We start from the raw sequence: 14639 nt of genomic DNA, 5'->3' as shown, positions 1-14639 counted from the left end.
CACACACACACACACACACACACACACACACACACAAACACGCACACACACACACCAACAAACGAACACACGTAAACACACGAACACACACTCACTCACAGCGTACAACAGAAAACAAACACTGCTTGAATCATAATTAGATAAACACGCAGAAACAGACACATGCAAACACACACACACACACACACACACACACACACACACACACACACACACACACACAAAGCACACACGCACACACACACACACGCACACACGCACACACACACACACACACGCACGCACGCACGCACACAGGCACGCACACACACACACATACACATACACACACCACCCTGCACCCCGCCCCCACACAGCCTTACATCATTACCAATAATGTCACGCTCCTTACTCTCACTTTCAGTGCAAACAATAATCTAAGCCACTCCATAAAAGCTGGCGAAAATAAATGCTGCTAATTATTCACGCGGGCAATTCGCGTATTAGACGTAAGACATAAATATATCGCAGGGGTTTATTAATGCCCAACACCCTGCACCGGCAGTGAGTACGAATTTATGTACCCGTAGTGACTATGCTTAATTAACGATACGGTTAATGGTGGATGGTTAGCCAATAACTTTCACTCTCGTTATTGTTGCTCTTATTAGATACGACTCCTATTAACTCCGTCTTAAAGATGCTCACAACCTGTGACTGTGTTGGAAGGATTTCTGAATCAGAAACACAAGGCAGCTAGCCAAGAGCTCCTGTGGACATTCGCTGTAATTTGGTTTAGATGTACGATGATTTACTCGAAAATGGTCCACAGATATCTTCATTAGTTAAATGCGTGTGAATAAGGAATTATTCTTATGAGACGGAACCTGTTTGATTATTCATACCTGCAAAGTAGCAAATGGACCCGAATTAGGAAATGTTTTTATGAGACGGAACCTGTTTGAATATTCATACCTGCAATCTAACAAATGAGTCCAAGGTGCATAAAATTAAGACAAGTGAAAACAAAGTCAGGTGTGATGCGTATTATACAATGTAACATATAGTATTTTAAATATAAGTAACCGGGGCTTCAAACACTAACTTCATTGTATTCTTCGTGCGTGGTGTCACGATTCCCAACACCAAGATGTGTAGGTCCCTTTATATTCAACGCGATATACTTACCGTATTGCGTTTTATGAAAACAATGAATATCCGCTCCTGATTTTCGAAGAACTGTTCCGATTCGTGCATAACGTCTTGGCTCGAGATTGGAAAAGAAGAAGCCAACTATCTACGCGCGAACAAGTTCAGTATATGAGGCAGAAACAGCGAAACGCCTTTTGCGCAATGACTTGCACAGTGTCCAACTGCAAGGTGTTCAGTTATTTTACACTGACGTCACTGCTGTGTGTCGTGCTTATGACGTCAGTGTGGAGTTCTGTTCAAGCATGCTCTGTTGATGACGGAGACTTCTCATACGATCATCTGGTCTTCACGTCACAAAACGTCAGCGAGTGTTTCGGCAGTATTCGCGGTTACTACGCTTCCAGCGGCGTAGTTGCTTACCAGTACAACCCCAGCAGTACAAATTCCACACGGGCTGCAAAGGACAAGCTGTTCTCCAGAACGTGCATGCTTGAGGTCGTTCTGCCTCCGGACACGATCGCTCGCTTGGACTTTAGTGACGTCAACGCGTGGTGCAGCAGCTCAGAGCTTATCATTGACAGCGACAGGTTAAAGATTCTGGAGATATGTTCAGGGAATCAAAGAATCGTCATTGATCTGTGGCAACAGTCAGTGCCCACGATGTACTCCACAACACGCTGCTTGCGATTCCGTATCATTCAGACAAGGTGGAACGTGCCGTTTTCTTTCGCGATCACTTTCACCGCCATTTCCAGGTCCTTGCTGCCTGGGCTGGAAAAGGTTCAAGTAACGGAACAAAAAGGTAAGAAACTCCATCAGTTGCAAAAATTAGTTTAAGAATGAAAGTTGCTTGTTCATTTCAATGCTTGTTATTCTCCCAGGCACCAGGAGAATGGTTCCAGTAACTCTCACTCTATTATACATGTCGTTTGCATTTGAAGCGCTCACTTTCCTTTGTTTATCGGTTTTTTGATTGGCAACTTACTATGACACCATGCAGTTTAATTACAAAATTAAGCCATTCTCCATAAACTACTCCAGCAAAACTGTGTGGCTTCAGATATTTGCTGTTCTATCAACCATGAAAGCATTCTATAGCCCGCTAACTCAGTTGGTAGATTACAGGACATAAGATCCGCGGGTCACGGGTTCGAACCCGGGCTGGGTTGAAAACTTTATGTGCAGACTCAGAGGCGGTATCCATGTCCCACCCGCGTGTCACCATTATGGCGCGTCATAGACCTCGGTCATTCTGCCATAAGTTCAGGTGGCTGATTCAGTACACATTTCACGCACACGCCCGCTGGATTTGGGAGAAAGCGACCTGAATTTACCAGCGATTGGACAATAAAGTAATGACAATGAAAATGAAAAAGAAAAAGAAAACTGACTCACTTCAGAGGTAAGTGGAGGCAGAGACATAGATGTATGTATGTCTCTGGTGGAGGCATTTCGGGTTCAGGTTGAAGGATCGACAATTACGTGACTTTGCACTACAAACCTTAGACAATTAATAGTACAATGTTAATGCAAATGAGTCACAACATACTTTAAATGTAAATCTTCACATGGAATTGTATTTGCTATGTGCGAGAACCGTTAGTTAGCCCTACTTTGCTATTAAGCCCATCGTCTTGGTGGTAGCAGGTGATGTTCATTAACTCCTAAAACGTCGGCAGATGCAGAAGATCTAATTTGGAATGCAACATCTGATCTATACAATCCGAATTTCGATCGCTTTGGCACAACATAGACGTCGGTAGTTTAGACTGAAAATCAGATATATATATATATATGTATTGTGTGTGTATGTGTATTTATTTATTTTATTTATTTATTTATTTACGAGGATTTATATCGCGCACGTATCTCACCACACATGTGTATGTGTGTGTTTGTGTGTGTGTATGTGCGTGCATGCGTGTGTGTGTGCGTGTGTGTGTTTGTATGCCTACATGCGTGCGTGTATGCGTAAGTGTGTGTGTTTGTGTGTGTGTGTTTGTGTGTGCATGCGTGCGTATGTGCGTGCGGTCGTGTGTGTGATCGTGCGTGCATGAGTGCGGTCGTGCGTGTGTGCGTGCGTGCGTGTGTTTATGTGCATGTGTGTGCGCGTGTATCTGTGTGTATACGTGTGTGCGTGTGCGTGCGCGCGTGTGCGTGCGCGCGTGTGCGTGCGCGCGTGTGCGTGTGTTCGTGCGTGCGTGTGCGTGTGTGCGGGCATGTGTTTGAACAGGAGAGCTTGCTTGCCTCTGTATGTGTACATACGGGCGGCCGGGCATGTAATTTATCACCGTGCGATGCAGAACACACACTGTTGTTGTCCTCAACCCTGTGTTGACCTGCAGGCTACATCCAGACCCCAGGACTGGACAGCGGTCAGCCTTTCCTGCCCGTTATGTCCAGCAACCTCACTGTGTCCGGGCCGCCTGGTCATCGCCTCATGCTCAGCTTCTCTCAGATGGACATCGGCCCTTCCTCTGACCACAGGCTCACTCTGCATCTCTGGGACCACCTTGGTGACAAGATGACGTTGCAGTTCTCAGGTGACGTCATACCAGACCCAAAAGTCTTCCGAGCTAATGTGCTGGAAGTTAGGTTCCACGCCGGAGCAGCGGGTGAAAGCAGAGGTTTTCGGCTCTGGTTTTCCTTTCACAATTCGTCGGCTCTGCCGAGAAATGTTTTTGCCAATCAGTGGAACTGTTCTGTACCGTTCTGGCCTGACTTTGAGCAACACTTTCCGTGCAACTTAGTGACGGACTGTGTGGGAGGGGAGGATGAGATGCGCTGCCCTTACACCGGACACTGTGGCTTGGGCGCTCTGACCCTGTCTGGCCGCTGTTACCACTACGTCATTCTCCCGATGACGTCAACAAGGTTCCGGTGGGAGGATGCGGTTGAAACGTGCGCGTTACGTCACGGCGGGTACCTGGCCAGCCTGAACACGCCTGAGGAATGGCGTGACGTCATCGCTGTCCTCAACCTGCGTCGTTATGAGTCTGTTTATGTTGGACTTCATAGTTCAGATCCTCGCCTGCCTTTCCTGTAAATATAACACCTCTCCCTCCTTTCTTTTTTCTTCATATATCCTGCTGGTCTTTATCTCTTTTTGTGAATGCTTTTGTGCCTTTATTTGTACAGCTGCACGTCTAGTTTTAAATTCAGTTAATATTTGAGTGAGTGCTTTGCTGCGGACTTGGGCGAGAAAGGGAGCTGAGAATAAAACGATTTTCTTAAAACCAACCGGACAGGGGAAGAGAGAAATTCAAGTTTTACGCCCTCACGACAAAGCCATTATGGGCATGTTCCCGGGTTTGAATCCGACTTTAGATAAGATACACAAGTTTATCCTACATACGTGAGAGGGATACCCGTGAGATAATAATCGTTCAAATCACACGTGTGTGACGGGCGCTGTGGCGGGGTGGTAAGACGTCGGCCTTTTAATCGGAAGGTCGAGGGTTCGAATCCCGGCCGCGGCCGCCTGGTGGGTTAAGTGTGGAGAATTTTCCGATCTCCCAGGTCAACTAATGTGCAGACCTGCTAGTGGCTTATCCCCCTTCGTGTGTACACGCAAGCACAAGACCAAGTGCGCACGGAAAAGATCCTGTAATCCATGTCAGAGTTCGGTGGGTTATAGAAACACGAAAATATCCAGCATGCTTCCTCCGAAAACGGCGTATGGCTGCCTAAATGGCGGGGTAAAAACGGTCATACACGTAAAATTCCACTCGTGCAAAAACACGAGTGTACGTGGGAGTCTAAGCCCATGAGCGAAGAAGAAGAAGAAGAAGAAGAAGAAGACACGTGTGTATATCATGTAAATGAGGTCATGTCAAGCAAGTCTGGCAGGGACCTGTTTTTCCACTGCTTATGATGCCAAAGTCACCGAGACAAACGTCATTATAGAAACAAAAATTGCGCTCGCTAATTACCCTCGATGAATCTTTAGAACTGACACGTCACGCCACACTTTCAAAGTGACGTTTCTTTGCTTTGACGTAATAGATTGCACGAGGCTTTAGAAGAGATCGAGCTTCCAAAACAAGCGTCTTCAATTTAGCTGCCTCGTCTGCAAGACATTTTCAGTAAAATACACGTAAGTACAGTATGTAGGATAAACAGAATACTACATGGCTTGCTGTGTTGTACCAGATTTACACTCGTTGCTTTTTCAAATAGTAAACAGCTCGCTTTCGCTCGCAGTTCAATATAAAAAAAAAACTCGTGTAAATCTGGTACGACACAGCAAGCCATGTAGTATTCTCTATGTATGCGTGGTGTGGTGGTACGTACCAGCCATCTGCACTTATGGCAAAATGACCGAGGTCTTGTACGTGCCATCGTGGTGACATGGGGGTGGGAGATGGATACCGTCTGTGAATCTGTGTCCATCCCGGCCCGGATTCGATCCTGCGACCTTACGATCACAAGTCCAGTGCTCTACCACCTGAGCTGGGCCCCCCAACCGGGCCCCCCAACCGGACAGGTGTATTTAAAAAAAACCACACAAAAAAAACGGACAGGTGTACTTTTTAAAACTTTAAATATGACTTTTTCCGAATGATATTTCCGTACGTTGTTTGATGACGTTATTTTCGTCTGCCAAAGAATAAGTAATGGCTGTACTAGAGCGACCGCGTTTTTCTTTCAAAGTCATTGACACTTTTGTCAAACAATATTTGCCTGACGAATTGCATTTTAGTTCGGAAACTTAACAAATTGATTGACCAGTTTGTTGTTCATAGTTCAGCTTAAAATTGAAATTGCACTTGTTGCGAGTTGGTTGGCGAAGGGGAGGGGGGGGGGGAGGGGGTCAGAACGGTCATGACAATTGCAATACACGGCCTAACCTTTCAGGTACGGCTACACGTGGCACTGGGCCGACGGGACTCTGGCACTCTTTTTCAACATCACCAACAGGGCGCTGGACACGGAATACTACAACTGCAAGTTACCCACCACCGACTGGATCCTAGCAACAGGCCGCGATGGAAATGTCTGGTACTACGGCAACTGCGCTAAAAAGCGACTCGGAGCCCTGTGCGAAGTTGACCCCACCGACAGTGAGCTGCAACCAAGCTGGAAGCGACCCCCGGCGGTAGTGCTGCCCAACGTCTCACACTCTCACTTCGGAGAGACTTTCTATCACTGTCCAGGCTTGCACTTCACGCACACCTTCTTGGCTTGTGACCTGAAGAGCGCATGCGCTGTAGAGTCTTACAATGACGTCTGTTCCGCTGACCTGACGTCACGTCCGGTTGATTTTGAGTGCAGGAGTGGCTTTGAGAAGATTCCGTATACGTTAGTGTGTGACCACCGATCTGATTGCAGCGACGACAGTGATGAGGATTTCTGTGTGTTCGACACGTGCGAACCGGCCTCGCTTGACTGCGGGAACAAACAGGTCAGTCACTGTGGTTTTCTTGAAGGTAAGTTATTTTGTGTGTTTGTGAGTGGGTTTTTTCCACATTCGATTAGCTGATGTCTGACGGCTTTGTTAGACAATCAACGTAATCTCGTGTGGAAGAAAACGTCTGTCACACGACCGAGTCTGAATAGCAGGTAATGTCACACGCTTTCCTTCTTTGCCACTACTAAAGCAAACGTGTGCAAGATTGTATGTTACACGCTTTGGAGCATGTGCAAGAACGGATTCAAACTCGAAATCGTCCCTCCAAAAGCCCCAAAATGCACACACGACTTTTATTTCTCCTGCTGTTGTCGTGTCTTCTCTTTACAAATTCTTCAACGCTGAGAATACTGAAAACGGCATCCCAGACTACAGTACTGTTTCCATACGCGAGTTTAGCTTCCCTTGGAAAGTGGCTCGCTCAGGAGGCCTGTTAGTCTGAAACTAGAAGGACAGAGTTCTGAACATAGATGACAAAGACCCCGGAAAGAACAAACATTTCGCGGATGCAGACACAGAAAGACGTCATGAAGAATGGAATGCTTCAAAAGATACAGACTGTGACGATGACTGTGACGTCATTCACATATACCGAGACGTCATTCATAGTTGTTCGTTCACTTTCGTCAAAAAGTAGATCTCTCCACAATGGCTGCTCCTGTGTTTAGGTTTATCAAGCGTGAGTACGCAAAACGTGTTTGTTCTCTCCTCTGTTGAAGCTGTGAGACATAATCGCCATTACGAGCTAGTCGTGTGACAGAGAGTGTTCTTGCACACTCGACTGCTGCTGTTTCACTCCGGCTAAAGCCGTCGTGAAACATCTACAGTCTCGTGTGCAAGAAAACTCTCTGTCACACGACTAGCTCGTAATAGCGGGTAATATACAACTACTACAATTTGCATTACTGATGTCTCATATAAAAAGGAAAATATTTATCAGATTAAAGAGCACACACACGATATACATGTATGCAAAACATACGTGCATGCATAGTAAGGCCAAAAAAAAAAGTCTGTTTACGGTAACATAGGCCAAAAAAAATAGGGTCGGTAGGTCGGGATTATTTTTATTTTTTTTCAAAAAACCAATATTTTTACGTTATTTTTTATTATTTTTTTTTTCCCAAATGCCAAAAAAAAGTCTAGGGTCGCGCGAAAAAAATAGGGTCGGTCGGGTTACCGTAAACAGACTATTTTTTTTGTGTGCCTAATACTAAGAAACAAATAGTTTAACAGTGCACCACTGAATGCACGTTTAATGACGCGAACAACACACACAACAGACTGAAACTCACAACATGCGTGCACAAACTAGAGTGTTCACACACACACACACACACACACACACACACACACACACACACACACACACACACACACACACACACACACACATATAGGGGAAGGGCTCCTAATATGGACCACCTTTTGTTTCATGCTGATAACTAGCTTGTTTTCTTGCGAAGAAGTTTCATTTTGTGTTTGGTAGTCCTTCTCTCTTAGGTTAACCGTTAGGCCTAATTAGAGTGACATAGCTCTGATAGATATTCAGCAAAAATTAAATACAGAAAAAATCACAAATGGTCCATTTTCGGGGGCCTGGGCGTCTAATATGGACCAGTGAAGCGGCCTTCTCGAATCACTGTAAAAAGCCCCCTATACTTCAAAATAACATGATACAACTTAGTGTGCAAGTCAGACTAATTAAAATATGCTTTAGATTTATCTGTTTCGGGTTGATAGGAGCATTATTTGAAGCACACCAGGAAACTAAAGAAGTTTATCAAAAACAGAGTGAAAATAAGTGAAATTATTAACTTCCACGAAAAGAAGACTATTTGTTATATTTTGTTTTAAATCTCGAGGGCTAGTTATAGGTTATTTCCAGCAAGCTTCTTAATGAATTAATGAAAATAGCCTTTAGCTTTTGTTTTCTTCGATTTGTTGAAGGTGGTCCATATTAGGGGACTCACACATACTTTGAGATTTTGCTATTATTTTCTGTTTCCAGTAGAAACTCGGGGTAAACACTGCTAAAATGTAACAAATACGGTCTTAGCTGTCATATATAGCAATTTGTGTGTGATAAAAGCTTTGGCTGTGGACAGAAACGAGTCCGTTTTAGACGGCAAATTTAGAGTGAACCCTGCCAAAAGTGAAAACAAGTCGCGTAAGGCGAAATTACAACATTTAGTCAAGCTGTCGAACTAACAGAATGAAACCGAACTCACTGCATTTTTACAGCAAGAGCGTACACTCGTAGCATCGTCAGTCCACCGCTCGATGCAAAGGCAGTGAAATTGACAAGAAGAGCGGGGTAGTAGTTGCGCTTAGAAGGATAGCACGCTTTTCTTTATCTCTATTCTTTTTAACTTTCTGAGCGTGTTTTTAATCCAAACATATCACATCTATATGTTTTTGGAATCAGGAACCCACAGGAAATAAGATGAAATTGTTTTTAAATCGATTTCGGAAATTTTATTTTGATAATAATTTTTATATTTTTAATTTTCAGAGCTTGTTTTTAATCCTAATATAACATATTTATATGTTTTTGGAATCAGAAAATGATGAAGAATAAATTAAACGTAAATTTGGATCGTTTTAAAAATAAATTTTTTTTTTACAATTTTCAGATTTTTAATGACCAAAGTCATTAATTAATTTTTAAGCCACCAAGCTGAAATGCAATACCGAAGTCCGGCCTTCGTCAAAGATTGCTGGGCCAAAATTTCAATCAATTTGATTGAAAAATGAGGGTGTGACAGTGCCGCCTCAACTTTTACAAAAAGCCGGATATGACGTCATCAAAGGTATTTATCGAAAAAAAGAAAAAAAGTCCGGGGATATCCTTCCCAGGAACTCTCATGTCAAATTTCATAAAGATCGGTCCAGTAGTTTGGTCTGAATCGCTCTACACACACACAGAGACACACACACACAGACACAGACACACACACACACACACACACACACACACACACACACACACACACACACACACACACACACACACACACATACACCACAACCCTCGTCTCAATTCCCCCCTCTACGTTAAAACATTTAGTCAAAACTTGACTAAATGTAAAAAGAGAAAAAGCCAAACGGTTTTGAGGTTTGTGTTTCTGCAACTGTTTTGACATGTGCAAGTTATCCAGAGAGGGTGAATACAGCCAATGACATTTTTTGAGCGCTCTAGCGCCGTTAGTTTGTCAGAACAGGAGGTAGTCCTTATTAGGAGCCGGTCCATATTAGGAGCCCTTCCCCTACACACACAAACACACACACACACACACACACACGCCAGGTTAACTGCTCATAGAGAATACTGTTTAGAGCTAATCTACGAAATGTTTGAAAAGGTGTTTCTTGAGGTTGGTTTTGACAGAGGGGAGCGACTGACTGTTTCTGACATTGTAGGGCAGTTCATTCTAGACGATGGGACCACAGTGAGAAAAACCGCGGAAACCATGTTGCTTTTTGTTTACCGGACAACCATGTGTCACCGCGGTAATTATCAACATTGATACACTACATTGGGGTGTGCACGTTAAAGATCCCACGATTGACAAAAGGGTCTTTCCTAGCAAATTTGTATAGGCACAGATAAAAATGTCCACCAAATACCCGTGTGACTTGGAATAATAGGCCGTGAAAGGTGAATGCTCGCCCTAATAGGCTTGAGATTTGCTAGCCGATGTGAATGCGTGATATATTGTGTACAAAATTCCATCTCACACGGCATAAATAAATCCCTGCGCCTTGAATCCGTGGTTGAGATATGTGCACGATATAAATTGCATAAAATAAATAAATAAATAAATAAATAAAATAAAATAAAAATTGATTGGGTCTTTGAGAGTGAATGCTTGCAGTCATAATCCTCGGAAACACGAATCCAAAGCCGCGATGGTTCCACACATCAAATAATCAGCCTCATTGGCTTTTACTTTGACAATCCACGTTTCGCCTGAAAGCTCAAACCCATTCACCACCTCGTATTGTTACATGGGCAACAAGTGTTTTTTTGTTGTTACCCAGATGGTTATGAATGAAATCTCGTGAAAATGATGACAAACATACTTAAATGGCTCTATGTGGTGTAAATCAAGATGATGAAGGCGTAATCAAAGTCTGTGACGTAATCCAAACAATTTGGTGACGTGTTCTTCTGTTTCACGTCGCAGTGTTTGGGAACGCATGTAATCTGCGACTTCGTAGAAGATTGCGTCACTGGGTATGACGAAGACATATGCTCCAGAGTACTCGGGAACCTTGACCCCTTCGTGCTACAGACGTTTGTGACGAGTCCTCCGCCCATTGTGATAGACTTCAATGGGTTTGGAGGAGTCATCAGAAGGCCTCTACGACACGATGGGGATCTGGGCGAAGACACTGACACCTGTCCAGGTGGAGATTTCAGTAAATTACTGCAATGTGCGCGGGATTCTTGTTCCGTTGCCCCTTGTTTTTAGTATTAATAGCTTAATTCATTTCATAATTCTACCGTGCCGGCTACCGTACTTTCTCATGTTATCAGTTTTGTTTCATAGATGGTGTGTGTGGGGGGAGGGTGTGTGTGTGCGTGTGGGGGGGGGGGGTGGGGGTGTGCATGCATGCGTGCGTGCGTGCGTGCATCGCGTGCGCGTATGCGTTTACGTGTGTGTGTGTGTGTGTTTGGGAATGTTTTCTTAGTTTTATTTAATTTTTCTTACGGTTACTAAATATTTCTAATCGTTAGCTCTTGGGTTTTAGTCTTTATTTCAGAACACACGTATCTCTTTGTGTGCAGAGAGCCACTTTCAGTGCGGCGAGAAGGGTTACTGTCTGCCAGTGTACGCGCGCTGTAACGGGGTGTGGGACTGCACAGACCGTGAGGACGAGAGCGACTGCGACAGCTACACGTGTCCCGGTTTCTACCGCTGTCGTGACTCGCTCATCTGTCTGCACGCGAGCCACGTCTGTGACGGCCATCACCAGTGTCCGCAGCGTGACGACGAACTGCTGTGCAACTTGACCTGTCCGGAGCAGTGCGTGTGTCACGGGATGGAGTTCTTCTGCGCTCAGCCCTTCCCTGCACAGCTGTACCCGGAGTTACGCTTCCTGTACGCTGCTGGAACGGGGATGACCCCTAGAGACCTGGCCGACAACAGTCTGTTGATCTATCTCAGCCTCGCCCGCTGCTCCCTGACCCACCTCCACAACTTGATATTGGCCAATCTGCGCGTCCTTGACCTCAGTGATAATGACCTGGGGTGGCTGAGAAGTAACCAGCTCGGCCGGAGCGCTAACCTCCATACCCTGGTGCTGTCGGGGAACCCGCTGGTCAGCATCACCGATGACGTCAGGCTGCCCGCAGTGAGAGTGCTGGACGTGTCCCGAGTGGCTATCGAGGACCTTGTGAAAAATCTCACTTCTGTCTTCATCGGCCTGCACTCTCTGAACGCGTCAAAGTGCGGAGTGGACACGGTCCAGTCTCCAGGCCTCGGGCCTCTCAGCCAGCTGCGCATCGTGGACCTCAGAGGCAGCGACCTGCTGCACTTCCCACCAGAGCTACTGGCCGGTTTGACCCGTCTTCACACCGTGCACGCCGACAACTACAAGCTGTGCTGCCAGGCCGTCCTCCCTGCCGGCTTCAACCCCAACCATTGCCACGTTCCCCCCGACGCCATCTCGTCGTGTGACAGTCTGCTGAAGACTGACCTGTTTCGTGTCATCACCGCCGTCTTCTCTGCCGTGGCTGTGCTGGGCAACCTGGCCAGTTTCGTGGTGCGAGTCTGTGTGCAGAAAAGTGGCGGCAGTCTGGGCTACAGTGTCTTCGTGACTCACCTGAGCGTGTCTGACTTGCTGATGGGCGTGTACCTCGCCATCATCCTCGTGGCCGACTGGTGGTACCGCGGGGCCTACGTGTGGGAGGACGAGGCGTGGAAAGCCAGCGTGGCGTGTCGCCTGGCCGGGGTGCTGTCTCTCACGTCCAGCGAGGTGTCTGCCTTCGTCGTCTGTCTCATCACGCTGGACAGGCTCCTCGTGCTTCGCTTCCCCTTCAGCCAGCTGAGGTTCAGCCCGCGCTCTGCTCACGTGGCCTCCGCCCTCGCCTGGCTGATTGGCTTCACTCTGGCGTCTGCACCGCTGCTGCCGTCTCTGGCGTTCTGGCGCTTCTACGGCCAGTCTGGGATGTGCGTGCCGCTTCCTGTTGTGTCGCGGAATGATTTTGCTGGCTACGGATACAGCTTCGGGATCATGATCGTGATGAACTTGGGGCTGTTTCTGCTGACTGCGCTTGGCCAGGTCTTCGTGTACCTTTCCATCCGAGCCAGCGCCATCTCGACCAGCGACAGCGCCAGAAAGTCCAAGGACCTGACTATCGCCCGGCGCCTCACCGCTGTGGTGGTGTCCGACTTTCTCTGCTGGTTCCCCATCTCTGTCTTGGGTGTTCTGGCCTCCAGAGGGGTGTCTCTACCTGGGGAGGTGAGTGTGGCTGTGGCCATCTTCGTGCTGCCGCTCAACTCGGCTCTCAACCCTTTCCTCTACACGCTCAACACCATCCTGGAGAGACGGCGCCAGGAGAGAGAGAAACGCCTGCACCAGCGTCTGCTGTCTGCCATGCGCGACGGAGGTGGAGGTCACGGGGTCGTGTTGCCATCTGTGACGTCAGAGGTCGCCATGGAAACGTTCTCCATCTGGCTGGTTAGAGGGCTACTGACGCGGGAGAAGGTTGCGAGGGTCTTGGAAGAAAGAACAGGTGAAGAGGAGAAGTAACCCCAAATGCTCTAGCATGCGTGTCTTGCTTCTGAGCTGGCCTGGCCCTCTTATGGGGCTTGTGATCACGAAAGTAGACTCTTCTTGGCATAACAGATTGTCTTTGTTGTGCGTTCAAAAAGCGTGATGTGAATGTCCTTCGTGAACTGAGAAGTAGTAATAATGTCTTCCTTCGTTCTACACAGCGTTCTCTACAAGGCAGCCCCAGATGGACACATGTGTGTCATCACAAGCGTGTGATTTTGGCACCTATGCTCCTGTTCCACATCCACATTGTTGTGCGTGACAGAGAGAGAGAGAGAGATAGTCGGTCGGCAGTGCAGTTAGGCAGGTGTCGGCAGTGGTCTATTCGTAGTGAAATGATGGTTGTTTGCAGACCGAACTCTGGAGACCTGTCTACGACCTTTCACTTTGCGACTACATCCGGACTGGAGTATGGCCATCGACATCGAACGCTGAAAAAGCAGAAAAGAAGAAGAACAACAACAACAAAACGAGAAGGAGAACAAGAACAAGATGCTGCCATCTCCCCAAATCCTGTAGCCTGGTGTCCTTCAGATTTTGTGCAATTGGTGTTGACGAATTGTTTGGCTTTGGGATAGAAGACTGGGTTCAGCTCACTACCCGCTTTACAGATTTTGTCAGCCTCTTGATCTCTGTGGAGAACGTGTTTTCTCTGCTAGCGGAGTCTTTTGCTTGGGACCGGATGTTTCCATGCCCAGACTTGCGGCCCGAAAGGAAGACTACACGTGTTCCAGCCTGGTCTGTCTGTTTGAGGAATTGTGCAACTTCCAACAGAGAGATGGATAGAGGCTTCATGTTCTAGAGGCAAAACGCTTATTAAGGACTAGCTAAAACAGGACTAAACATGTTCCAGCCTGGTCTGTCCTTTTGAAGAAACTTTCAGCAGCTATTTCCTAAAATAGAAAGAAGTTTCCCTCTCGCCGAGACCAATCGACGTCCATGTGTGTGTGTGTGTGTGTGTGTGTGTGTATGTGTGTGTGTGCGTGTGTCCGTCTGTGTGTGTGTGTGTGTGTGTGTGCGTGCGTGTGTCCGTCTGTGTGTGTGTGTGTGTGTGTGTGTGTGTGTGTGTTTGAGCGTGCGTGTCTGCGTGCTTGAGCGTGCGCGCCCGTGTGTGTGTGTGTGTGTGTGTGTGTGTGTGTGTGTGTGTGTGTGTTTGTTTATTTCTGCATAAATGTGGATGTGCTTTTAATGACGAAACTTGCCGAAGATAAAACAATAATGATGAGTGACAAGACCAAATACAGAGGACAGTCAGGCTCTCTGATTTAGAAAGTCTTCAGTCTTGATAGGTTCTTACCGATAAAACTGTCAC

At 46.6% G+C, this 14639-nt stretch overlaps 1 protein-coding gene across 1 annotated transcript; it reads left to right on the top strand.

The window, feature by feature from the left end:
* Positions 1 to 1332: 1332 nt before the first annotated feature.
* Positions 1333 to 14327, top strand: LOC138946141 (G-protein coupled receptor GRL101-like). Its single transcript, XM_070317648.1, has 4 exons — positions 1333 to 1933; positions 3477 to 4125; positions 5989 to 6535; positions 11312 to 14327. The coding sequence occupies exons 1-4, from the start codon at positions 1333 to 1335 to the stop codon at positions 13301 to 13303; spliced, it is 3789 nt and encodes a 1262-aa protein (XP_070173749.1). The 3' UTR covers positions 13304 to 14327.
* The last annotated feature ends 312 nt before the right edge of the window (positions 14328 to 14639 follow it).

This window comes from Littorina saxatilis, linkage group LG13 (assembly GCF_037325665.1).
Source record: "Littorina saxatilis isolate snail1 linkage group LG13, US_GU_Lsax_2.0, whole genome shotgun sequence".
Lineage (NCBI taxonomy): Eukaryota > Metazoa > Mollusca > Gastropoda > Littorinimorpha > Littorinidae > Littorina > Littorina saxatilis.
This window is presented reverse-complemented; position numbering and strand designations above follow the sequence as displayed.

Bases quoted from the DNA above. Each gene is read 5' to 3' on its own strand.
- LOC138946141 (XM_070317648.1), top strand. From the start codon at position 1,333: ATGACTTGCACAGTGTCCAACTGCAAGGTGTTCAGTTATTTTACACTG. The intron at 4,126-5,988 runs GTCTGTTTATGT...CTAACCTTTCAG, and splicing joins CTCAACCTGCGTCGTTATGA to GTACGGCTACACGTGGCACT. The intron at 6,536-11,311 runs GTCAGTCACTGT...TCTTTATTTCAG, and splicing joins TTGACTGCGGGAACAAACAG to AACACACGTATCTCTTTGTG.